Source organism: Mustela putorius, unplaced genomic scaffold, assembly GCF_011764305.1.
Source record: "Mustela putorius furo isolate JIRA1106 unplaced genomic scaffold, ASM1176430v1.1 tig00000785_pilon_pilon_pilon, whole genome shotgun sequence".
Taxonomy (NCBI): Eukaryota; Metazoa; Chordata; class Mammalia; order Carnivora; family Mustelidae; genus Mustela; species Mustela putorius.
In genome coordinates, this window is record NW_025421480.1 from 10,491,544 (window position 1) to 10,518,135 (window position 26,592).

General features: G+C 47.2%; 1 protein-coding gene and 1 long non-coding RNA gene across 3 annotated transcripts in view; one reads left to right on the forward strand and one right to left on the reverse strand.

Moving 5' to 3' along the window:
* Positions 1 to 223: 223 nt before the first annotated feature.
* The window catches only part of NEK2 (NIMA related kinase 2), a 41,922-nt gene continuing 15,553 nt past the window's right edge, over positions 224 to 26,592 (reverse strand). Inside the window, exons 2-10 of the mRNA XM_045084691.1 lie at positions 14,134 to 14,176; positions 11,905 to 12,289; positions 10,820 to 11,037; positions 10,084 to 10,324; positions 7,880 to 7,962; positions 6,963 to 7,089; positions 5,873 to 6,089; positions 4,402 to 4,527; positions 224 to 1,078 (exon numbers count right to left, since the gene is read on the reverse strand). Of these exons, the coding sequence (XP_044940626.1) occupies positions 852 to 1,078; positions 4,402 to 4,527; positions 5,873 to 6,089; positions 6,963 to 7,089; positions 7,880 to 7,962; positions 10,084 to 10,324; positions 10,820 to 11,037; positions 11,905 to 12,000 (1,335 nt within the window). The 5' untranslated portion in view covers positions 12,001 to 12,289; positions 14,134 to 14,176 and the 3' untranslated portion in view covers positions 224 to 851. The remainder of the gene's footprint in view (positions 1,079 to 4,401; positions 4,528 to 5,872; positions 6,090 to 6,962; positions 7,090 to 7,879; positions 7,963 to 10,083; positions 10,325 to 10,819; positions 11,038 to 11,904; positions 12,290 to 14,133; positions 14,177 to 26,592) is intronic.
* LOC123393255 lies at positions 21,550 to 25,551 on the forward strand. 2 transcript variants are annotated; one of them, XR_006607997.1, is made up of 5 exons: positions 21,550 to 21,943; positions 22,028 to 22,227; positions 22,512 to 22,648; positions 23,828 to 25,323; positions 25,510 to 25,551. It is a non-coding gene; the product is annotated as an uncharacterized LOC123393255 (long non-coding RNA). The 2 variants fall into 2 exon arrangements; XR_006607996.1 differs by lacking the exon at positions 25,510 to 25,551 and having other exon boundaries at positions 21,563 to 21,943; positions 23,828 to 25,501.

The window sequence follows — 26,592 nt, forward strand, 5'->3', positions numbered from 1 at the left end:
CCCCACAACCATTACAGTTTCTGTCTCCAAGACTGCCGAATGTCCACCGGGGGGGCCCTAGTTCAGGATGACTGGCTTAGATGGATGAATGAGATGGGGAATAAAATAGCATCCTGGCTCTCGTGAACATCAGACACATGTTCTCTCCTCCGCCTGCTGGGGCCCAGGAAGCACAGACACAGACACCCTCCACTGAGAGATCAACAAATGCATGAGACATGAATACAGGAAAACGAAAGCATTCTTTTATTTAGTGAGAAACAGGTGGTAAAGGACAGCCAGCTGAAACACTCTTAAATAGAATAAAAAGGAAGAATATAGACATCACAGTGATGAATTTCACAAAAGGGGACACATTTCCACTGCAGACCAGTGGGACACTTACAAGCGAGAGGTTCACAGTATTAGTGGCCGGTTTGTATCCAATTAGGTTTTGTAAGCTCAAGAACATGTAAAACCTTACAACGAGGCACGACAACTGTCAGAACACCACTCAGTCATTTAAAACTTCTCACTAAGTGCTACGCCTGGCTATTTTTTTTTTCCCTAACATTATTTCCCCCCAACCTTTAGAATGTCATATTTCATGTTCCAGTAGTAATCACACAGGATTAAAAGCCCAACCCACCAAGAAAATGTCATTCTTTCTATAAAGAAAGAAAAATTAAAGGTGTGTACATTTTGTACAATTGTTGCAGAAGAACAACCAAAGTAATTCTAAAATATCTTGCTCACTATACAAAAAGGTATGGCTCATGGAACCGAGTATGTAAAGCTACAGCAGTTGAATATCAATCTTTAAAAGGTAGGCAAAGCTACATACTATACACAGCTCTGGGGCTCTCTCTGGGCTAGCGCATGCCCAGAATCTGTCTGCTTTTCAGCTGGTAATTTTTTTCAATATCTGACAAGGCTTGGGCACGGAGCTGAGCAGCATGAAGCCTTTTCTTCAGGTCTTTGCACTTGGATTTGGAGGTGAGCAGACTCTCAGAATTCTCACTCCTCATGACGTTCTCTTTACTTTCGCCACTGAAATGAACTTTCTTCTTAATTATCGAGGAAGGAAGATCGAAAAGTTCTTTAGAAAGGAAAGAGAAAGGGTTTTAAGTTCAACTCCTCTGTACTTGTCAGACTTCTCAAAAACATTTATTCTTTCCATTTACATTGGAAATCTGGGGACCTGTGTTATTTTCTCTGGGATAGGAGGTTGGGGGCGTGATGCTGGCACAAATCAATCCATTTTTTAGCCCACAGCATTGAAAAACTTGATCCTGGAATGTGCCAAGGAACAGAGTCTCTTAACGGCCAACTCTTCTTTCAAGGTTAAGTGCATTGGGGATTACAGGCCACAATGTAAAACCTCTGGAAATCGATGTGATTTATCTCTTCTTGAAAACAAGTGCTATTCTACTTAGAATACATAACTTTCACAAAAGTAAGGAAGCACGTTGGTTTTTTTGGTTGTTTGGGTTTTGTTTTGTTTTGTTTTTACAGAGAACATGTATAGTTTTGCTTAAATATTCAAGAACACTTATTTCAAGGCAGCTTAATTGAGCAGAAACTTATTTCAAAAAGAACCTAAGCAAATTCAGCTTGGAAAGGTAATTCAAGTTAATGGTGTAAACTGTGAATTGTGTTTTCTATATGAAGAAAAATGTACTTGAAGTGGCTACATTATTAGCTACTGACTGAACTATCTGGGGGTTGGGGACTCGCAGTTTTGAATTCCATAAACTTTCTATTTTTCCTTTGTGTCCTTTTAAAGGAACTATGTTCAAATATTTACTGAGCTCACTGTATGGGCCATTGTGGAGCAAACAAAGGTCCCATTCTCGTAGGAGGAGGCAGACCATAAACAAGTAAACAAGCACACAGGGGGAATAGTTGAGGTGATGTGGGCGGGGCGGGGGCACCGAGAGGGAGACAGAAGGGCTGGATGGTGTTTACAGGGATGAAGGGGACTTGTGAGCAGACCTGATGCGAGGAGGAAGTGAGGATCCATGTGGCTCTCTGAGGAGACACTCTAGGCCCAAGAAATGGAAAGGTTCTGGGGTCCACCTGGTGTTGGGGGACGTGGGGGGGTGGGGAGGGGCGCAAGGGAGGGGGCAGGCTGCGGAGAGAAGCCCTGCCCTCCAGTTGTCCTGCCCATTCCATACATCATGCCTGTTCCAGCTGCGAAGCAAACTTGATGGCTTTCAGACCTTAACTCTACTGCTTCAAAGATGTCCACCTTTATTATAACAAATCTCTGTCTTCATAAACCATCAACTTGTAGATCTAACGAATAGGGTAGTTTTAGAAGAAATAAGTGTTTAGCAAAAGAATTCATATTTCACTAAGTGAAAATGAGTTACCATTTCACTAAATAGACTAAGAGCATTTACAGAGATGCTGCTGCTCACTGGGATGTTGATATATTATACTTTCCTCTGATCGGAATTTTATAGCTTGAAGGCAGAGAGAGGATCTTTCTAACCGTCCTGAGTGCACAAGGGCACCCACTTGTCCCTGCTTTGTTTATGACTGATGTGCTCAGTGCTCTCGGTGCTCTCTACCATCAAGTAGCTCCTAGACCGGGGTGGGGGTGGTGTTGATTCCTACAGCTCATTTCAAGTGTTTGCCATGACTTGCATTGAGGTAGGTGGGTAAAAAAATATATATATTTATATATTGAGAGAAATATACATATTTCTATATTTATATATACAATTTATATATTCATAATATTTTATTTATTTTTTTAAGATTTTATTTATTTATTTGACAGAGAGAAAGAGCACAAGTAACAGAGAGGAAGGAAGCAGGCTCCCTGCGGAGCAGAGAGCCCGATGTGGGGCTCGATCCCAGGACCCTGGGATCATGACCGGCGCCGAAGGCAGCCGCTTAACCGACTGAACCACCCAGGCGCCCCTTCATAATATTTTAAATATTATTTATATATTTATAATTTATAATAAATTTATAATACATGTTTTTAATTTATATATTATATATAAATATATATAGTTATATATATTTATATTTCTATATCCTATATTGAAACACATCATCCTGCTCTAGCTCTTCCCAGACTTTGTCCAAAGACTCTCAGGGCAAGACAGAAATAAGCTCTTTCCCCAGAGGAGCAGACCCGGCAGGACCTTCAAGAATTCTGGACAACAGGTTTGATGCGTGAAACTTACCTGGATAAAAATGTCTCCTACCTCTACCACAGTGATCATAATTTCAGCCTACATTGTCTTTGTGGGTGGCATTAAGGGAAAAACTGGAATAAATATTCTAAAACTACTGAAATGGTAGGTAGTAATATTGAGAAAAAAGAAGGTATTTCAAAAGAGATGAAGCCCAAGTTTTAAATAATTCTTGTTTCATTCACTTCCATCATGTATCTCTATCATGTCATTATGACCATCAGATTAACTTAAGCAGTTTTTTTGGTCTGTTCCATACACAAAATGCTGTCACTCTCACTGAAGTAACCAGATTCTCTCTCAGTTTACTGCAGATGGAAGGGATAGCCTTCTCCAGTGCTGCCCTCCAGGGTAGTAGAAAGCCATAAGAGAAATCTGCCTGTTTCACTGGAAAATTCACTCGATTTTTAAAACCAACAAAAACACTCTATAAAAAATTTATGTCATAAAGAAATTTAGAGAAAAGAGGTTTAACACTGTGCTTTTCCTATCAACTTAAAGACTAGATTAAGGTGGAGGTAGGGTTTCTGTGGAGTGGAGAAGGCCCGTCAGAGCTGGTCCACGGGGGGGTCTCACAGAGCAGAGCGAGGGCACAAGGCCTGACTGTCGCCAACGACGCCGAGGAATGGGAGAAACCCAAGCAGCGCATGGTGAAATCAACCAACCATTCTGACAATCACACGCTTCAACGTGAAGGGGTCTTTGCAAAGATCCAAAAGTGATGGCCTAGTCTACGGTCGGTTTATCACACCTGTTAAGCCATAACTTCTGTAAAGGAGGTGGCACGTGTGACCTGCTCACGCGGCGGGAGTTAAATGCTGGGATTTCTGCTTGAAAATGGGGGAGAAATGTAGAGTTTTGATAATATAGAGTTTGGGGTAGAAAGGTAGAGTTTTGATGATATACTCATTTTTTAAAATGCCCTAACTTTTAAAACCAAGTCTCAAAAACTGAACACGTAGTTTGACGAAGTAAATAAAACCGAAGCGAAATCATGACGACTCATTGCCTCAAGTCTGTGAACCCATGAAGTAAATCACTGCCATCACCAAATCATTTTTTTCCATCGAAATGCATATATTCAATTAAGTCCGTGTTAAAACGGGAGACTTGGTCAGTTAAAAGGGCTATCAAAGCCCCAGGGCGGCGACGCGGGTGCCCTTCCTGTGTCTGCGGGGGCCGCTCCTGCTGGCGGAGCCGATTCTCATACCTGGACCGCTCGCCAGACGCAGGAACTTCTGCTCCTTCAGCAGACTGTAGTTCTTCAGCAGACTCTCTGCCCGCGCCAGCTTGTCCTCTGCCAGTCTCTCCCGAACACAGAGCTCCCGTTCCTTCTCTTTAAAAAGGCAAGGGAGCGAGAGCCATGTTAGCCGGAGGCGGAGGGCAGAAGGCCGCTCCCACCCGGTCCCGCCCCGCCTCACGTCTCCTCACAACCAGCGCGCCTCAGGGGCACCGTGGAAGTTTTCTGACCAGAAACCCCGTCAGCCTGCCGTGCTGGGTCCTGATCCAGCACCTCAGCGTGTGCGGTGCTGCCGCAGGCTTTCGCAGAAGGACCGGTTTGGGCACAGATACGAAGTTGGCCTCCGCCTTTGGTCAGGTTGTGCGAGAGGAACTCATTTTGGGAAAATAAGCAACTAAAATCATCTCTGCTCTCCACTGAGAATGGGCAATGGTCCACTTTCCGGGCATTACCTGACCTCATGGGACAAACCCTCCTTCTCCTTCTGGGAGAAGAAAAAAACAAAAGCCACAACTAATGAGGAGGTACTTCTTGAGATCAGTGACATTTTTTAATCCACGGCCCAGAATTCAGGAAGTTTGGATTTCAGTTGCTGTAGCAACTACAGAACGCTGGGGAAATTTTAATAAAGATTTGTTTGACAAATTCTACTGACAGAAGCCTCAGGCAAAGGTTTCTGGGTAAGCACAGGTTATACTTCCACAGAAAGCATATCTCACGGCACGCTACGGCCGTCGTCAGCAGGTAAAAACTGAGATGACTGTGTTGGATGCTAAGTTCATTTGAACAGAAATGTGTATAGATTTCTTGGCATCAGCCACGCAGCTGCAGAAGCCAAGTCAGCTGAGCCACGAGGGTGGCCTGACAGGAAAAAGCTGATGTGAGGCCCCCAGGCTGCTGCTACCCCGCACCGTACTGAGGGGAGTAGACAGACTTTCAACGTCAAATACTCGCTAGCACCTGATCAGTTAATCCCCCTCAGGGAGTCTGAGGGCCTCGAACACCGTGTGCTCGGCTCAGTTACCTGAACACATCGAGGCCCTCCGCGTGCCAGAATTTTACATCCAACTGTGCTGGCTCAGACAGATCAGAAAGTGGAAGTGATGGCTTTTATTACGGAAGCGGCAAATGCACAAACGCTCCTTTATAATGGGAAAAAATGTAGGGTATAAAGATGCGGAGGAAGGGAAAGTGTGATGGCCCCTGCGGGAGGGTGGTCAGGGTCACAGTGACCACCAGTCGGAGCGACCGAGCTCAGAGAAAGGCTCAGCATGCAGGTGCCGGCACTCCTCGTGTACTGTCTCACGAGACATGGTTCTGGTTCTCAGGTATTTACAGGAATGTTCTAGAACATACGCGTGTCAAATACTCCATTCAAGCAGATCGAACACCCCAGGGAACCCCGCGGAGCTCTCCCGAGCTTGGCCCCATGCGGACTTACGCTCCAGCCTCTCCTCTCGGGCTTGGAGGGCCCGCTCGCGCTCCTGCAGCTGAAGCTCCTTCAGTCTGAGCTCTCCCAAGACCGGGCTGGAGTCCTGGCGCTTCTCTGGCTCTAATCGGCGCCCTCTTCTCTCGAGATTTCTTCTTTGCTCTTCTGCAACCAGGTCTGCTATCAGAGGATTCTCAAGAATTTCTTCAACAGAAGGTCGGTGGTAATCCTGGGGGGGGAAATGTCCAGTGCTACAGTCGAGATTTTATAACACGATACTCATCCTAAAAGAGCAGGTACATGGAAAACTGCGTACATTTCCGAGACGAAAAGAAAGACTCCTTCATGGATGAGTCTTAAACACCTGGACAGATGGAGTTCACTGGGGGCTTTATTAACCCATGCAGTTCTGGGTCCACAAAGTAATGCAGATGTGAGCTTACCTTTGTTCCCACTTAGCCTTTCTAACCAAAGTTCAGTCCCTGAGCTGGTGCTTGGTGCATGTCCAGATCCGCTCTAGGGCACATCCCGCCTTGCATCCCCAATACTGTTCTCTCCCTGAACTTCAGTCCTGTTAGGTGGTCATCATCCTGCTTTGTAATTCCACAGCATTGAAATCCACTCTTACATCAGCCTGACCCTAGGACACCTCCCTTCGCATCCCATGGCCAGATTTTTTCCACCAAATCTCTTTATTTCCCCTTGAATCTTTCTAGCCAGGCCTCCCCCGCCCCACCTCTGATCTCTGATCTGGAGAGAGAGGCCAGGTAATGAAGTCTTCATTTGTGGCCCCTTCCCTCGCCACCTGCCACAGTGAGGTAGACAAGGGAACTGAGGATTTGGAGCTTTTCTGCAGTCTTGCTTTGCTACCAACCATCTGCTAGTAGGGCAGAGACAGAGGGAGGAGACAAAAGAGAGCACAGAAGGTAGGCCAGCCAGGAGGCACAATTTGCCAAATTTACATGTTTTCACTTGGGTTAACAGAATAGATTTAGCTAAAGAAATACAGCTAATGCCGCTTCAGTCTCAGTGCTCCGAGAGAGAAAATATGCTACTCCACAACGTAATCGAGAGACAGACAATATAATCTTATGGTCTTTACCTTCAAATTTAACATCCTCGTAATAATGTCATTCAATTCATCAGAGTAACGATAGGGAATTCGCCTGAATTTGCCTTCTCTAATCTTGCCAGCTAGTTCTTTCTGGTTGAAAGCTGTAAATGGAGGCCTGGGGGAAAAATATTTTTAATGTAAAAATGAAAATACGGAATAGGAACCAAATCGAGAGCACAGTTTTAGCTCGTTTGTGTTTATGTTTCTTCTGGGACTGTCTGCCACAGCTAAATTGCCCAACCTTGGCATTAGACATTTAGGGTGATAGAGTATTTGTTGAGGGGCCTGTCTTGTGCATCCGATGACTATGTTTTGCAACATCGCCGGCCTCTATTCATGAGATGCCAGTAGCTATTCCTAGCTGTGACATCCAAATAGGTCTCCGGACATTGTCATATGTCCCCTGGACGGCAAAATTGTTTCCCGCTCCCTAGCTGAGAACCACTGCTCTACAGAATAGTTTAGAAGGAAAAAAAGGAAAAGAATGGGAGCTCTTTCTTGTTCTCCAGTTCCCCAGACCTCTCCCCTAGATTTGTTTTATTTCTTCCATAGGCCAGACCTATGTGTTTTCCCCTTGAGCTAAGCATCAGTCTGGCAAGGGACACATCAAGTCAGGTTAAAAGTGTGAACGAGCCTCAGGGATCACACTATTAATTTGTATATAATTTTTAACCAGCCCATCTATCTTTTTTTGAAAAATTATTCTATTTTTTTATTAACATATAATGTAATATTTGTTTCAGGAGTACAAGGTCTGTGCTGTCCATCTACCTTAATTTTAACCCAAGGTATGAGTCTTTTGGACTGGAATACACATGGATGCGCAAAAAGCTGAATGTAATGAAAGGTGACAAGCCTCTGTGACTATGAACTTCACACCAGAAATCTGTCTTCATCATACTTACATTAACGCACACAATTCATACAGCAAACAACCTAGCGACCAGATATCCGATTTCTCATTGTAGGACATGCGACTCATTTGTTCCTAAAGGGGAAGGAGAGGGTAAAACTGTAGGAGGTAAAAATTTGTTTTAAAACTTACAAAATGACCTGAGATAAAAATGGAATCTCTAAGTTTGATTATATTGACTTGGAGAAAAAAAAAAAAAAAAGAAAGAAAAAATTTTATATTATATTTTATATCTGTAACAAAAATATTAAATAAAAAGACCCATTCAGTTTATGTCTGAACCTGTATCATAATAAAAAGAGATGGTACTTTGCATTTTATCTTCAAATGTATAATGGAAAAAAAAATAACGATTTTATCCCAATAGAATAGGATAATAGGATAAGATATATATAGGATCTTATCCTATATAATTCATTCACTTATTTTTCATTCACAAATGTTATTGTGTTATGATAGACCAAGGGCTGATAATTCAAACCTCTACCCTGAAGGCATTCATAATCTAGAAACTCATTTTAAAAGAACCAGAGAAAATTTCAGAATAACCAATACATATATCTGGTCATTTAAATGACAGAAGTATAAATGGCTAATTGAATTATCCATTTATGTATTTTCCCTTCAGTCCACAGTATAAATCACAGTATCAACTAATATTCTCATTTTCTAGTTTAATCATTTGCCTGTCTCCCACACATACAGTAATAGTCTATCATAGTTCTTCTTCTCAACACAGGGCACAGAATCAAGTACCAAAACCTTCAAGAAGCATCTTGGTGTTTTAAACTCCCAGCAGCTGAATCTGATACCACCGCCTGACAATCAATGCCTTATGGAGGGCTGAACTTATAAGGGCAGGAGGGAAAAGGAACAAAAGAATCACAAGGTTTCAAGTTTTCTAAGAACCCCTCCTAGATGATTTTCTTTTATGTTAAAGCCTTTCTATTTGGAATCTGATCCACTGAGAAAATGACAGGGTTCTGGCAATGTCTAATCGTAGTCAAAAACAAAATTGTTAATTTACAAAGTTTTATACTTGGTGAAAATAACTCAAAAAGATCTGGAAAATCATGGAAATGTTTGTGAACTGTTAAAAAAAAGAAGAAGAAGAAGAAGAAATCCCCATCCTGATCTGCTCAGATTTCATATACAACACATTGGTGATAGCATTTGACTGCTTCAAGCTTTTCAAGAGCCATCAGGTAATATCTCCAGAGTCATAAACAGTTCATATCCTTTGACCTTTCAATTTCATTGAGAGCCACATGCCAAGGAAATAACCAAAAAGGAAGAAAGAACAATTCACAAAAAGGTATGCAGGGCAGAGCTCTTTAGAAGGATAAGGAATTTTGGAAACAAAATATCCAGCAACAGAGGGTGGGTGGGACTAGGTGGGTGGGCTGCAGCTCCTGCCCAAGAAGGCATTAAAAAAAGCACAAGTACAAGAAGTGAACACTGTAAAAACATGTATCTGAACTGAGCCCTGAATCTGCATGCCCAAGAACCATCTAGAGAGTGTGTTAAAAGGCAGAATCCAAAGTGAAAAGTGGAAGGGGTTGGGGGAAACAGAATCAAAGTCCAGTGCAAGAACTGGATTTGGGTTTGGGGGCCAGGACTCTACATTTTAAACAAACCCTCCAAATAAGTCCAAGCTGGTGTACAGGACCCAAGGCACTTTAGGAAATGTTGCTCTTGAGGCCAGAGACAAAACCCATTTCATCTTCGTAATCCCAGCACTTGGCACATAGCAGTCATTCAATAAAAGCGTCTCTTTAGGGGCGCCTGGGTGGCTCTGTCAGGTAAGCATCTGACTCTTGGTTTCAGCTCAGGTCATGATCTCAGGGTCCTGGGACTGAACCCCGAGTTGAGGTCTATACTCAGCTGGGAACATGCTTGAGATTCTCTCCCTCTCTCTCTGCCCTTCCCTCCACTCAGGCGCTCACATGCTCTCAAATAAATAAATAAATCTTAAAAAAAAAAAAAAGCTTCACTTTAATTGCTCATCAGAAGAATTTAACAGTCTGATGATCCATTTGCAAAAATGTAAATTTTCTTCCTGTAAAATGAACAACATGATTATTCCTTGGCTATTGTGTATTACTAAGCAAAGAAATAAACAAAACTTCAATTTCCCTGCATTTGAATGCTTAGCATTAGGATGTTTAAAAAGTATCTAAATTCTGAAGTACTTACAGGAGACATATAATAGGGTGTGCCAACAAATGTTTTTGCAAAACTCGTATCATGGTTTAATATTCTAGCTAGCCCAAAGTCGCCAAGCTTAACGTTTTGCTTGCCATCCAAGAAAACGTTGGCTGGTTTCAGATCCCGATGCAGCACGGTATGACCACCATCGCTCCGTCTGTGGCATTCTTTTAGGGCCAGAGTCAACTGAGTCATCACTCGAAGAACAAACTCTTCCTCTAAGTATTGTCTGAAACCAAAGCAGTTATACAGCTTTGTGTTACCATATATATATATATATATATATATATACACACACACACACACACATATATATATGTATGTATATATACATATTCTACACACATGTATTATATTAATATATTATTAATTATTAATATCTTATTAATATACATTAGTATATTATATATGTATACTATATATATAAAGATTAATTTAGCACATATATATATATAAAACTTTGGAACAAAACCATTAAAAAGATGGGATTATGTGAAGTATCTAGTTTTCGAAGTGTACAAATAGGGAAATAAACTTTTATTATATGAGACAGGGATGTTCATTCACCAGGGATTTTCTAAAGTACTGTGGACCCACCAAACAAACAAATATAAGAACAGTCTTTTACATTACTAAGTACTCCATCCCCAGTCCTACAACAGGATGCTTAACAAAAATGAAACTTGGCCCATTCTCAGCTTAAGTATAAAAAAGATTAATTTACCTTTCCTTTGTTCCCTTTGTAATTACACTGGCCAGGTCCCCTCCTTCACAATATTCCATTACAATGTACAGTGTTGTGTTGGTTCGGTCAATAATTCGATCATAGTAACGGACGATGTTTGGATGTTTCAGTTCGCGGAGTAAATTCACTTCAGAAACAAGCATCTGTTTCTCAGCTTCTGTCATGGAGCCATAGTCAAGTTCTTTCCAAACTAATATCTGAAGTAAGAATTTCCAAGGTATGAGTGAACTCTTTATTCTCAGAGACAAAGAATGAGCATTCTAAAATTTAAAATTTTTTGAAGTCACTTCTCTATTAAATAGCTCACACGATCATTATCATCTAATTTATTTATTTCAATGAACTTTAGAACCCCTGCGTTTATTTCCGTAACTTTACCCTAAATTTCAATCAATAAATTGTGCAGCGGGAGAGAGCGGGACGTAGCACTTTAGGCCCCCCCCAGCCCCTTACCCTAACTAAGTTGCTTTGTGGCAGGTTGGCGGAAGGTATTTTGGTCAAAGCTGGAGCAGGGGCAAAGTCCATCTTTCCAACCAAACTTTTGCAGAGTGAGAGACCTTAGTAAAGATCTCTCCGTCAGCAGTTCCCTCTCCATTGTTTCCTCCTGTATAAGATCTACCTACACACACTGGGAAATTAAGAATCCAAAAATCCGAAGAATGGTTATTTTAAATGAGTTCTGACTGCAAGACAAAATCTCCAGGTTCTGCTGATCCTGCCTCTTTCCCATGTCCAAGAGGATACTCTACTCTGAAAGAGCTCAAGACTCAGCTACCTGTCACTAATGGGAGGCCCTTAGCAAGTCAAGGCGGGAAAAAGGAAGAAAGGGGAAGAGAAAAGGAAGAAAACAAAAACAGAGAGATCTTAACAGATGCAGTCTCCCAGCCCTTGCGCGACCCAGGGCAGACACAGACCTGGAAGAGATAAGCTCTTCCCGGCAACCCGCCGAGGAGACCCACAGCCCCAGGCCTCCCGCTCTTCCGCCATCCCAGGGGCCGAGGGCGCTCGCCGCAGGCGGGCGAAACCGCTGCAGGGGCGGAGACACGGAGGTGGCCCGCGCTCACCTTGCCGTCGCTCTTCCTCCGGATCTTCTGGCAGCGGCCATAGGAGCCCGTGCCGATGGTGTACAACACCTCGTAGTCCTCCGCCCGAGTGGGCATGGCCGGACCCCCCGCAGACCTCCTGCAGGTCGTTCCGCCGGCTCGGAGCAGTCTCCGAGCCACACTACCTACCTGGCCGCACCAGTCTCCAGCCCGGTTTAACCGACGCGGGTCCTGGCCTGGCAGCCTATTGGCCCGCGGTGAGCTGGCTTCGCCTCTCTGATTGGTTAAAAGAACACAACATCCTAGGCATCCTGGGAAAGGCGCATCGCTAGGCAACCGCGTCGGCGTCGCTGTCGGCGTCGGCTCCCCCTCAGCCCCGCGCCCGCTTCGGGAGAAAGGGGCGGAGCTAAACCGAAAAGAGGCAGGGATAGAAAGCGGGTGTAGGCGGATCTCCGCAAGTCTGTCCCTCCCGCTGAGGTCGCCAAGGTAATCGAAGTCGGGGACCTCTCCTTGGACTTCTTTGCACACTGCCGCCACCGGCCACCTTCTGACCTTTGCACTCTGACCCCTTACACTAAGCACTCTCTTCTGCACACGCCCTCCTCCTGGGTTCCTGAACCCCGAGCCTGGGCGGGGTCACACTGCAGACTGGGAGCTCAGGGCTCAGATGCAGAGTACAGAAGCTCTGCTGAAGATAGGTGAACGATTCAGACTGTGGTCGGGGACTGTGCCAAGCACTTTACACGTGTTGTCTCGTTTATTCCTCAGCACAGACCTATAATGCGGGAATTAGTGTTCTTTCCCATGAGGAAATGGAAGCACAGAAAGGTTAGATTATTTGTTTTCGGTCCAACAGCCAGGAAGAGAAGAAATCGATTTGAAAACAGTAGATGCTCATAGAAATGATTTAAAGCTTACGCACGACTTTAGGGTGTAGTCATCATAGAGAGACTGTATTTTTGAACACGAAATTTAGAGTCCTGTTTCACATGCACAGGATGTATGCAAAACCTCAGTGTAGAATATGGAAGTCCTTGATATTTTGGAATACGCGGGAAAATATGGTGGCTCTAGGACAGAAACAGGTTTACCTTTAAGACTCCTACAAAAAATTTTTATTAGAAAAGACTACTACATAGGTTATTTGGGGTGCCAAACACATAATTAATTGGCAATATGTCATAAGCTATAGCTTCTTCCCGGTGCCTCACTCACCTAGGCAGATCAAAGAGTCCTGTTTTTACCAGGATGGGGGGCCAGGCCTCGAAGGAGAAATAGTCCATTACCAGAAGACTAATAATTTGACAGTGCATAAGTAGGTCAATTTTCTTTAAATATCTGTTCAACATGGAGTTGAAAGGAACTTGATTTTCTATTAATAAGAATTACAAACCAGTTTCTGTTTAAAATAAAGAATTTCTTACATGCACTGAATACAGCATAATTGGAATTGCCAGCCAGAAGCATTATTAAAATAACATTCAAGGACACTGTCTTACCTCAAGGGAATAGGACCAATTTAGGTTTCAAAAGTTATGTAAAGAGCCACAAGTGTCTGAGCTAATTGAAACTGTATTTTTTTATTTTAGTACTTCTTAAAGATTGACGTGCATGGGGCTCTTTGACTGGTCTGCCCCAAATCCAGCCCTGCACCTTCTCTCTGGCCACTCTTCTGCTCTCAGGCTTTGCTCCAGTTCTCCAAACCTGGAACACTCTCAGCTCCTACTACCACCATGACCTTTGTACCTGTTTTTCCGCTTGCCTGGAATACTGTCCACCCAACTCCCTTAACCACTCATTCACCCCCCAAGTCTGTCTAGAGGATACAACTTGTCTTTTGATACTCAATACCAACTTACTTTCCTATACCCTAGGAAACCCTTCTAGCTTGCTAAAACAAGCTATTTTTTCCATTTACAGTGTTCACAGACCCCCTTGTACATAAATCAATATTTCCCTTGTTATTTATTATTATTTGTTTACATGGGTCTGGCAGTAGCTTAGCTCCAAGCTCCTGGCAGCCATTATAAGTCCTGTAAGAGGGGGCATGCAATTAATTTTTGTTAAATGAAAGTATGAGAGAGTAGTTTATTAATAATCATGCAAGGATCTGGAGTGAGCCCTGAAGTACACATGTTTCAAATGTCCCAGCCCCGTGGCAGAAAATATCGGGGGACGGCCATCCCAGGAGTATGGAGAGTGGCATCTAGACACATACGTTCATTCAACAAATATTTATTGAGCACTTACTCTGTGCCAGGTGTGATGATAGGCGTTGAAAGGCTAGGTGTTCCTTAGAGAAGAGACAAGAGAGCCTTGATCACAATGATGAAGAAAAAAGTAACATAGACATGGCAGGACAAACCCTGACAACCAGCCAAAGTTAGTCCATACCATTGTGGACAGTAAGGGGCAAGACAGCCCAGCAGAGTCCACTGGATACTCTGCTGGACAGAGCTCCACTGGACACTAGAACAGAGACACTGGAAGCCAAGGAGCATATGCAGGCCAATCAGGAACACTGTACAGGAAACACCCCTTCCCCCATCACTTCCTCTCTCCTTCCTCCATTGTCCACCAATTTTTTAATACTCGGATTGCACCCGGTTTCTTCCCCGAAAATTTCCCTACTCCCTTCAACCCACGGTGTTCTCCTAAAAGAGGAATTAACTGTGCTTTTTACTCATTCAGAATATGCCGTTTACTAGTCTTTATCCCTAGCTTCTTGTGTAGCTCTATCTTCTCTGACCTATTACAACAAAAACTCTCAATCTTCAACAAACATAAACTGAGACCCTGCCAGGTGCCGAAGATACCCCAGTGAGTAGGACTCACATGCAGTCCTGACGGTGGAGAAGAGAGATGCACTGGTGTGCCTCATGCACAGAGAAACTCAACCATTACAAATTGTGGTCAGAATTAAGAAAATAGAGAACCGAGACAGAAACCAAGATAACATTGAACAGAGAACTAAGAGCTGAGCAGTTCCATGAGAACGGGGCCAAGGCGTGAAATTCTCGCTCACACCCAGGGCCAAATTCACTATCCTCACAGTCTTCTTATTCACGTGATCAGTTTTAACAGAAATGTGGTGAAATCCCAAATAAAGAGATTATCTGCATTATGAGGGTTCTCAGAGACACAAGCTAATTTTGGAGAGAAGCTAGTGGGAAGACTAGTGAGTATCTCTAACTTAACATGTTCAAAATCAAGTTCCTGGTCTTTGCCCCAGATGTGTTCAACTCACTGTTTTCTTTGTCTTGAGTAACTAATGCATGGGATTTTTGTTGCTGTCTATTTTGTTCACTGCAGTATCTCCAGCTCTTAAAACGTGCCTGGAACAGAAATGGGCACTCCACTGGCTTCTGTACATTGAATGAATGAATGAGTGAGTGAGTAAATGAATGAAGGGAGGGAGGGAGGAACAAGTGAAGGGACTAACAAAAGAACAAAGCCATACCTCAGGGCCCTCAGCTTCCCTTATAATGTTACGTGAAAGACCCACTAGAGGGCTGTAAATCACCATGTAGTAAAGGAGGAAGCATCCCTCACGCACACCAGCCCACGGCAGGGCCTGTCCTGCCGGGAAACTGAGATTTGCATACTGAACATTTCAAACCTCAGACCAATGCTTTGTGTGTTTTCTTTCCACAATTCCCAGGAGCAAGCTGAAGTCAGGGATTACGGAAATTCTTTCAAGTGCTTAATAAAGATTTCTAGAAGAAAAAAAAAAAGAGAGAGAGAGATTCTTTGTTTATAAAAATCAGAAGATAAAATATGTTTCCGGAAAAATATGCATGACATCGTATGTGCTGAGGAGATAACTACATTCTAGAAAAAAAGGAGATGTTACCAAGACTGGCCCTAATGCTGACACACTGTTTCATATAAACAGAAGGGCAAGGCTCAGGCTAAGAGTCAGCTTTGGACATGATGCCAGGCAGCAGAGGGAAGAGTATGATGAGAAACAGTTCATCTTTGAAAACCAAATAGTGTCGAGTTCTGAGCTCTACCACATGTTCAAGACGGAGACTGGACCCAAGGCTGACTTGTGTTCAGTATAAAGATAAACTTTCCAACAAAGTGAGCCATTCACAAATTTTACATGATTTTTCATGATACTTGTGAAGTAAGGTATCTGTTATCTCTGAGAATATTGAGAATATAAATTGGTAAAGAAGAAGTGTTAAAACTAATCTCAGATGCTGAAGCCATGATGTGTTTCTAAGGGAGCAGCCTCTGGGGAACCTGTAGAAGGGGGTGGTTGCTGTCTAGGAGCCCCTGTCTGTTTTCCTAAGCTGTGTCACCTAGGGAATCGGCTCCGCCTCTCTAAAATGAGAGTGTGAAATCAGATGACCTTAATTGACCCTTTAGGCTTGACACGTTGTGATTCTATCTCACATTCCAGAACATTCACTGGAAAGGCTGTTAGAGCCAGAACACTGGGCTGTTGAGCTCTTGGTTTGACCCAGGTGACAGTTTTTATTAAGTAGCTGTGTCTGCATTGGATTTGTCGGCATCCCCTCTCCTCATTCTCTACCTTTCCAGCAACATTGACTGAACGACAGACACAGTGAGATGTGCCCCTGGACAGGTGAGACAGGTGTAAACTAGCTCTCCCTACTCAGGGTGATCATCACTCTGGAAGAGCTTTCCCTAAATGTTCAGGGAACACAGGAGGAGGAGCCCAGAGCTGATGAGGATGGCAGGGAGTGCCGGTCAGGGCAAATGTTCCCAGAGAGGTGGCATCTGAATGACCTCTAAGGGACGAGTGGGAATTAGGAGGAAAGGGACTGTCGTTAAAAGCAGGGAGGCAAGGGACGGGCTGCAGGTTGGTGAAGCAAAGCGTGTGTGTGGTTACCTCGTGAAACAGGTGGTCAGACAGGTGAGCAGGACGACCGAGGGGTGGAGGCAACCTTCTGACAGCGTCCCCGTGGAGGCTTTGAGCAGATGCCCATTACCAGACTGTGCTCTCAAAAGGTCACTTTGGTAACAGTGCGGAGCATGACCGAGGGGACGGGAATGCAGGTGGGAGCTTACAGTAGTCAAACGCAGGGGATAATGACACCGAGGGAGTGGCTGGGGGAATGGAGAAGATGGGGGCAGGCAGCGAGACCGGGGTAGGAGGCAGATGGACTGTATGCATGTAGGGGAGGATCGGGGACAATTCCTGGCTTGAGTGACAGATGGATGGCGTCGTCCTCGCTGCAGGATGAAATGCAGGGGGAGGAGCACGTTAAGGTGGGGGACACTGAGCTCATGTTCAGCCCGAGGGCCTCTGGGGGAGCTGGCCAGTGGGCAGTCAGAAGTGACTTTTCAGCATTGGGGTCTAGGCTGGAGACAGAGCTGGAAGTAGGTGGTGACAGAAGCCAAGTGTGGGGGTGAAAATGCCCCGAGAGGGGCAGAGTGGTAAGGGAGATGGGAAGGGAGCCTGGAGGGTATACTGGACACGAGCACGTGGAAGAGCCAGGGAAGGACCCCAAGGAAAGTGACCAAAGAGGTAGGAAGCAATAGGGAAATAACCTGTAACCCAGCTTCCAGCCCAGGAGATGGCTTGAAAAATGTGGGCATAGTCCACAGTGCTAGATATTGCTGAAAGAGCAAATAAAGTTAGGGCAGAAATGAAAACACTGGCTCTGGTCATTTGGAGAGCCTAAGGGAACCACCTAGGAGCATTTTCTTTTTTCTTTTTATTGGGGGGGGGGCGGTTGGTAGAGGGGCAGAAGGAGAGGAAGAGAGAGAATCTTAAGCTCGACTCCCAGCGGACAGCCTGACATGAGGCTCGATCCCATGATCCTGAGATCATGACCAGAGCCAAAAACAAGGGTCAGGCGCTCAACCCATTGAGCCACCCAGGTGCCCCACCCAGGAGCATTTTCAAGCGGAGCGGTGTAGAAGCCGGCAGGACCAGATGGTGAGGGCAGATAGAGTGTGTGTGCGCGCGAGTGTGTGTGCTTGTGTGTGTCCTGCGGAGTCCTGCCTTTCTGCCCTGCCCTGTCCCCAGAACAACTGTCCTACCCTCCTTCCTTGACCCCCTCCCCTGACATAAGCCTGCAGCTGGCTGCAAGTCACACACTCACGACAGGTCCCCTCACGGAGCTCACGGTCCTTCACAGCATAGGCTTCCCCGCCGGCTGTGGGTGAGCTCCCGCTGTAAAGGCTCAGACCACCACCGGCAGCTCGCAGCCTCCCAGAGGCCTCGAGAGGGGTGGCGTGGGCCTGCCTCTGCTCCGTGAGGAGGGTTCACAGGAAGTCAGACGAGGAGCTCCTATTTTGACTTTCAGGGGAAAGAACTGCAAGTCTAGGCACCAGCCGGGGTCTGCTCCACGGTCAAGGCACAAAATGAGCTCCCAGCGCCTTCCCGCAGCAACCAGCTTGAGTCCGGATTCCATCCAGAGGAAGAGCCCCCACGCCCCTTTTTGCTGTTTTTCATTCTTTGACCAAGGCCTGCGGGCGAGTAGCCTCAGTGCTGCAGCAGCGTTTGGTCAGCAGCACAACCCCAGGCAGGTGCAGAAAGGAGAGGCTGCGGCGACGGGCCTCTCCCGTGACTGGTCGTGACTGGTCACGGAGCTCAGGCCAGGCCCTGGGCCAGCACCGGTCCCATCTCACAACTGCTGCCCACGGGGAATTCACAGACAAGGAGCTGGAGGCACGGAGACATGAACTGGCTGACTCAGGGTGGTGAGAGGCAGATGCAAACCTGAACCCCAGATGCGAACCTGAACCCGTCCAGCAAGCCAGCAGGATCCTGACAGCTGGTTTGTGGGGTTGACCTGGTTTTGTCCAGGATGGAGGGGATTAAAAAAAAAATCAACAGCAACAATCCAATGTCTAGGGTAGTTTCTGTTTAACAGTTATGCCCTGAGGCGGAGAAAGGGGGATCTATGGCCTCCCTTGAAGGGTCTCACTGAGGGTTCGAAGAAATCACGGCTGTGGTGTTGGACCTGCTGTAGATGCCACTGGTGTGATAGCGACGAAGGTTCCTAGTATAATTCTAGGGGGAAACACAATGCTAAATGTTCTGCTGACTACTGAGGTGCCAAACAGACACTTTTTTTTTTTTTTAAGATTTTATTTATTTATTTCACAGAGAGAGAAGAGAGCACAAGCAGGGGGAGCAGTAGGGGGAGAAGCAGACCCCCCGCACTGAGCAGGGAGACTGACCCCGGGGCTCGATTCCAGGACCCTGGGATCATGACCTGAGCCACCTCCCCCCGCTCTGACGCCCCCGTGACGGGCATCTTTCTAACCTCCAGCCTCCCGCCCCGTCTAGCATTTCAGACATCAGCACTGCCCCACGGGGCCCGGCTTCTCCGTCTAGCCTCGGCGTTCCTGCTCGCAGGTGGCAATCTGCCCGTCGATGGCATTCAAGACGGGGAAGCAGACGCGAGGCACAGCTGTTTCCATGGTGTTTTTAAATTCACTTCCCCATCAAGGAGCAGATGGAAACAGCTCCCAGGGGCCTGTCACCCTCCTTTCGCTGTGCTTTCTCTTCCTCTTGGTTTCTTTTTTTCCCTCCTCACTACCTGTCCAGTGCAGACAGGCAGCCGAGGGGAGGTGAGGGTAGGAGAGGCCCTGGTCCGTGGCCCTTCAGGGCTAATTCCCTCCCTCACAGGCCTCAAATTCCAGAACTGGCCTCCCTTAGGTCTGAGACACAGTTGCAGAGACCTCACTCTTCCTCTGGGAAGCTTGTTAGAAATGCAAATTCTCGGGCCGCACCCCAGGCCTGCCCTGTACCACAGAGCTCAGGTGACTCCCGTGCACGCTCAAGCCGAGAACAATGACTTCCAGCCTCGCTTTGCTCAGAAACACAATGTGGACAGCATCTGCTTCTGAGGCACTTTTTCCTGGGAGCCCCCCATAAGACCCAGGCCCAAGCTTTGGGAAGGCCAGGAAAGGGCTCGACCAATTTGAAACCATCCCAGCCGTGAGCAGCTGGTCAGTGACAGCCTCTCGGGGAAGGCTCCTGAGGGGCCAGGAGGCCTGCCAGGCAGCGCCGCAAACATTTCCTCCCTGAGGATGCGGGGGTGGGGGTGGGGGTGGGGGGCAGAGTCAGAGGACGGGCCTCCCATGTGCTCTAACTTAAATATGGAAGACGATGAATGCATCAAAACGTTGGCATCTTAACTCTGTATGACTAGTGGGAAGGTATTTGCGACACTTCGTATCTGATCTCAATATCCTATGGTTCTCAAATTGAGTGTTGACTAGAAGCCCTGTGGGGCTTGTTTTCCTGAAAACAAAAGTGCCAGGCCCACACCTGGGACCTCCTGCATCAGGGTCTCTGGGGAGGGGCCAGGTTTCTGTGATCTGGGGGAGTCCCCAGGTGGTTCTAGAACCCCTAGGAGCAGAGCCTGCAGCCTGCTCAGGCCTGCCCTCTCCCTGCCATCCTACCTGTCACCAGATGAGGGTGCCCTTCCTCCCTCTAGAAAGCACTGAAGGGCCACCTGGCCCCTCACTGGCTTGGGCCAGCACTCTTTGGGGGAAGGAGCGGGGGTGGAGGTAGGAGAGAAGGAGTGGATGGTGAGAGACTAGACTCTAAAGAACCCAGACCCTTGGGTGCTTAGATGCACAGTGTCCAAATATAGAAACCTTGACCCCATGACTGAAAGAGTAACAGCAAACTTCTGCTTTCTGGGGACAGACATGTTCCTTCCTGAACATGCCTCAGGACCTGACCGACCCTTGAGCTGGGTTTTGAAGGTCAAGTAGGAGTTAGCCAGGGAGCTAGGCCAGGGTGGGGGGGTAGTGCCACAGAGAACAGAGGAGCCGCCCTGGGTGTGTGTGTGACTATGCTGCTCTAGCAAGAGGCTGAGGCAGGCCTTAAAAGTTCTTGAATCTCGGGAGGTTATACTCTAGCCTGACGGTGACATGGAGCCCCTGAAGGGTTCTCAGCCGGAGGGAGGGGGGCACCAGCAGATGTGCATTGACACAGATCACCTCAGGATCAGAGAAAGATTTGACCCCCTGGGGCAGGGCATCCAAAGAAGAGGTCACTGTGGAATCCAGGGCATTTGAAGACCCCTACACCAAAACAACAGCCATAGAGAAGAGAGGACACACTCTGGTCATGTTTAGAAGCTAGAACGACTGGGACATGGTGGCTTGAATGGGTGCAATGAGAGGGAGGGAGGAGTGGACACAGACGTCCAGGTTCCTGGATGTGCCCCCTGGGGAATGACCGCACCGTGTAGACATCAGCAGGACGGAGGGGCGGCCTGTGGAGGAGGTCAAGCTCTCCCTCCGGAGATGCCTTTGTGCAGTGGACAGACGATCAAGGGAGGAGAGAAATAGAGATCTGGAGTCAGCAGCAGGTAAATGGCCATATGGAAGGCTGGGAAGGTGGTGGAGGGGGGTTCCGGGGAGGGGGGACCCCAGCCATACAGGGTGTGTGGGAGGGGGCTCTTTTAATGACTTTGGATTCTGTTGAACCCCAAACTGGCTAAGTTCTGCCTAGAGTCACAAAATTAAGAATGGTGCCTGGGGTTAAAAGCAGTTCTCCACTAGATGGTTTGTTTTATGTAATTATTGGTGGCTACTTTCATTCAGACTTGTTGGTAAAAGCCTTGAGACTGCATTTATTGAGGCTGCTTGAGTGAAAACGGAAATTACAATACAGAAGCAAGTTAGAGGAGGCCCCCACTCCCCATGCCCAGTGCCACGAGGGGCCTTCGCAGGAAGTGAAGAGGGTCTGGAATGAGCACACCTAAGGCCTGAGGAAAGGCCCAGAGGGGTGGAGCTGCAGCTGCTCAGCTGGTCCCACCGGGTCCTTTCTTCCGGTGACACACAAAAGAGGAGGCGGGGACGGGGGTGGTGTTGTAATTTGCACCCAGGACAGGAAGCGCTGGAAAGGGAAGTCGGCAATGCCAGCAGGAGCCATTTGTTCCCGCGGCCAATTGGGCTCTGGCTGCTCACGGGGCAGCCTGCTGGAGGAGACAGCCGCTTCCAGTTGCTCCTGGGGGGTGGGGCTTGCCCCCAGGGCCCCCTCAGGCCCTCACCCCACCCTCCTTATCTATCTATCCACCCCAGCAAGCAGGTGCAGCTACGGAAGAATGCCTGGGTGAGATCTTGTGTCCGCTGCTTGGGGCCAAGCACCTTGGGTCTTCCCACGGTCTCACTTTCACTCCTAACCTATTTTCCTCAGGGATTTAAAGAAGGAACCAACTCCACTAACACCGGGATCTTAGATTTCGGGCCTCCAGAACCATCGGACAATTTCTTGATTAAGCCACCCACTGTGTGATATCTGTAACAGCAGCCCCCACAGCCTGATTCTGTCCGGATCTGTCCAGACGACAGCAGGGGCAGGCCACACCAGGCTGCGCTTGTCATACCTGTGAAGAGGTGACCTCTTTCGAGAAGGGAGAGGGGGATGTATCTGTCTAGCAGTTAACCTTCCGGCTTCTCAGCAAGTCATGCTCATTCCTACTCCCCAGCCTGTCCCTGCCTCTGTCTGAGTTTGTTTGCTCACTTATTCATTTGCTGGTCCACTGTCCATTTGTTTATTTGGGCCATTCTGTTCATTTCTCTTGTCTGCATTCTGTGGGCCAGCCACTGTTCTAGATGCTGGGTGTGCAGTGGGGAAGGGGACAGACAGAAGGCCTGTCCTCAGGGTACTTCTGTTGCAGTGGGAGGCCAGGCATGAGCCGTGTCAGTCATGTGCTGGATGCTGCAATGACAGGAGCAAGGTGTCCTGGGGGTCTTGATGTCCAGCGAGCCCTGACCTTGAACCCCCTGCTTCTGTGTGAGCATGAAGATGGCTCAGGTGTGTATAAACAACCTTGTTATGCTGTTAAGTGTTCTGCTAGTCGTGAAAAGCTGTGCATCTTGAATACAGATGGGGGCCTTGGTGTGGTCTGCCTGCCCCCTCTGTAAGCCCCGTTTTGGGGAGAGGACTGAGGGACACTCTGACCAGGTAGCATGGATATGTGACACCCACTGGGACTGGATGTTCTAGCTAAAGACCACAAGGTGACAACAACCAGAGGGTCATCAGACACTCAGGGGGTCTCTCCAGGAAGTTGAGGGTCACAGGTGTTGTTCAGGGCAGGGCAACTCAAAGCGTGCCTCCTGGGATCACCAGGGCCACTTGGGACCTTTGGAGAGATGCAAACTCAGGCTCCACCCCAGACCTACTGAATCAGGAACTCTAGGGTGGGGATCCCCGGGAGTTGCTGATGTGTCCGGAAGTTGAGAAACATGGGTGCTGGGGACAAGCATGGCTCTGGGGACAAATGGGGTTCAGTTTGAGAAGTGGCCTTCTGCTTACTGAGCTTTTGTTCTCTTATACTTAATAAAGGCATTTAAAAAAAGCATCTAACTGTCCCCACCGAGTTTCTAAAGTTGTGAATAGTGTATTAGATAATGCGTGTGAGTGTGGGATCCAGTACAAAGACAGGAAACACTAGCTAGTTGTTGTCTTATTATAATTATTATTCTCCGGTCAGCTTCTGGAGAGCAGGTTTTCCTACCCAAAGCTTTGGAGCCTCAGGAGCTGGTTAGAAACCCTCAGTGTGACCCCAGCCCTCTCTCTCAGACTGGATGTCTGGCTGCCTCGGAGCTCTCCACCACCCAGCAGAGCAGGGGAGGCCGCCTCGCTCAGGGTGCTAGAGGCCAGAGGACTTATAAGCCAAGAGTTGTCAGGAATCTGGGCCCCAACTTGCTCCAGGAATTCTGGCCCAAGATAAGGCAACACCATCATTATACCCCACGCGACAGTGCAAACTCAGGGCCTCAGCAGGATCCAAACAAGCAAGCCTGGCGGCATTCTGGGCAGGAGGGGGCTCTGAGGGGAAGAGCAAAGTGATCACTACTTGTGTGTATGAAGTGGGGGGGGGGGCGTGTAAAGATTGCCCAGGTGCCCAGGCAGTCCAGGGTTCCAGGTACTAGAGAGGGCGGGAATACGGGCTTATTGTTCATGTTGTCTTGCCAACTTCTTGATTAGGTCGTCCCTTTGAGCACCTGGCTTTGTGACCCAGAGAGGAGAAGGCTGTTCAAAGCTGTAACAGAGCTCTGTGCTTGTACTGGCTTTACGGCTGCTGGAGACAGTCGCCCCGAGCAGTTCAGAAAGGCCAAGGGAGACGTGCACACTCAGCGAGCTCACACCCGGACCGTGCCTTTCCTGCCCTGCCCCACCCCTCCACCAGGAAGATTTACTGGGTGATGCTGGATGTGGGGGTGGGGGGCACGGCCTTGGGACTCCCAGACCTGCTTACGTGCACAACCGGGCCACAGCCAGGCAGCCTCTTCTTGCTCAGGGGCTGAGGTGGGGCCCATACTCCCTCACACCTTCCCCTAGGTCCTTCCCAAGATGCCCTGGGAGGTAATCCAGTGTTGGGCCAGTATGTCAGGGTCATGAAGAGGCCGAGATACAGTGGCTTCCCCTGAGGTCAAAGGGCTTTGGCCCTATCTGCACGGGTGCCACGTTACTGGGTCTGCTCTTGACTTCGGTGTCCCTCTGCAGTGGGCTCTGATCCCTTTCCCAAGCGTGACCCACTCCAACCTCTGCAGGGATAACCAGTCATATTCCCCCATTGACTCTCCTGGCCTCCCCTCAAATGGGGTGAGAACATTAACATGCCAGCAAAAGATACGCCCAGCCGCAGACAAATCAGAGAGAGGAATATATATTCCTGTCCGCCTTACATTCAGATATACATTTTCCTCTGATCATCCGTATTTACATGTCTCTTTTACTATCTGGATTCTTGAAAATGATCTAAAATTATTTCTTCAAGAATCCAAAATTCTTGAAAATGATCTAAAAAATTTATCATGTTTAGTGGCAATCTACTTCTTATCTCAAAGGGAGATGAAGTGTGAGGAAGAAAATTAACCCCCAAGTCAAGGCACAGGCTAAGATATACGGAAAGGGACGGGGGGTTGTCTGTGCTGAGTTGACCGTTACGCCCACTCAGGGTCTTGACCATCTCTACCCGCTTTCCCCTGTTCCCTCCCCAAGAAAGAGAGGAGGATGCCACTTGCAGAGAAACATCTCTCTCCCTCTGCTCCTCACTGGTAAGGGGAAGAGCTGGGAGAAGCAGCTTCTCCTCTTCCCATCAGCCGTGCCCCCCCCATCCCCGTGCGCCGGGCCCCTCACTGGCACACCCGCCCTCATCCAGCCTTCTGACACCCTCTCTCTCCAGCCTGTCCCAGTCTCGGGTCACTCGTTGTGCCCTGTGCCTTCAGCAGTGAGCCTGTAAACCTTCCTCAGACACTGGTACTGCTTAATTATTTTAAGGTATACAGTTCAGTGGCAGGAAATACCTTCATATTGTCACGCAAATCACTACCTCCCAGCTCCAAAACTAATCTTGCACAACAGAAACTCTGGAAAATTTTGACAACATGGTATAACATGGATGAAGCTTGAAGACATTATACTAAGCGAAATGAGTCTGTCACAGCAGGACAAATGCTGTAGGATTCCACTGCTAGGAGGTAACCAGAGTTACCAAATTCATAGACATGGAGAGTGGAAGGCTGGGGGCCAGGGCTGGGCAGAAGGGGAAGTGAGGGGGTAGCGCTGAATGGGGACAGAGTTTCAGTTTTGCAAGACGAAAAGAGTTTTTTGGGGGTGGGATGCAGAACAATGTGAATATTATTATTATTATTTTTTTTTGACAGACAGAGATCACAAGTAAGCAGAGAAGCAGGCAGAGAGAAAGGAAGGGAAGCAGACTCCTGCTGAGCAGACAGCCCGATGCGGGGCTCGATCCCAGGACCCTGGGATCATGACCTGAGCCAAAGGCAGAGGCTTTAAACCCACTGAGCCACCCAGGTGTCCCCACTGTGAATATTTTTAACACAAATGAACTGTACACTTAAAAATGGCTAAGGGCGTACATTTTATGTTATATGTAATTTACCATAACTAAACATTTTTAAAACTAAAAAAAAAATTTTTTTTTTTAAAAACTGGAAACTCTGTACCCTCACCCCACCTCTATTTGCCTCAGTTTATTCATTTGTCAAATAGGAGACTTGGAGGAACCGATCTCGGAGCAACGTCGTGAAGATCTGCTGGGTGATCTACAGGAAGGGCCCATATTGGTGCCTGGCCACCTCAGTGCCCTATGTCAGCTGGTGCTATTACTAGTGTCCCACGTGCAGCAGGGTGGGAAGGGGGAGGTTAGTGGGTCTACCTTTCAGAGAAAAGGGATAGGGATGGTAAGACAGGGTGGGGAAGGGTGCGGGAGAGGAGTCTGCTGGGGCCTTGGGAATCTATCCCCCGGATGGAGGGATTCCTTAAGGCTTGACCTGCACACCTAGGTCCCAGCAGAACTGCTGAGTCTGCCCATTATGTGGCCTCTGATCATTTTGAATCTGTGGTCCTGTATCTACAGCAGGCTGGAATTTCTGAGTCTTTTACCCAGCAGAAGAGTGAGCTGAACTCAGTTTTGGCACAAACCAGATAGGTCAAGTGCAGGGGAGATTTTTAAATTTCTTAACAGAATAAACTACCTCCACGCTCTGCAACAGGGCTGTTGGGAATAAGATTGCAAACTGCCTTACCTTCCAGTTCAGTAGACCCTCAGAGCAATTTTTAAAAATGTATTCATAAAAAAAAAGCCTTATGAAACTATAAATACGATTGCATGTAATAAGTAACCTTATTTAACAGGGAAAAAAATCACATCCTTGAAAATCTGAGCATGGTCCCCCATTATGTGTCACCCTAGTGATGCCCGGGGTCCTGGACTTTCTCCC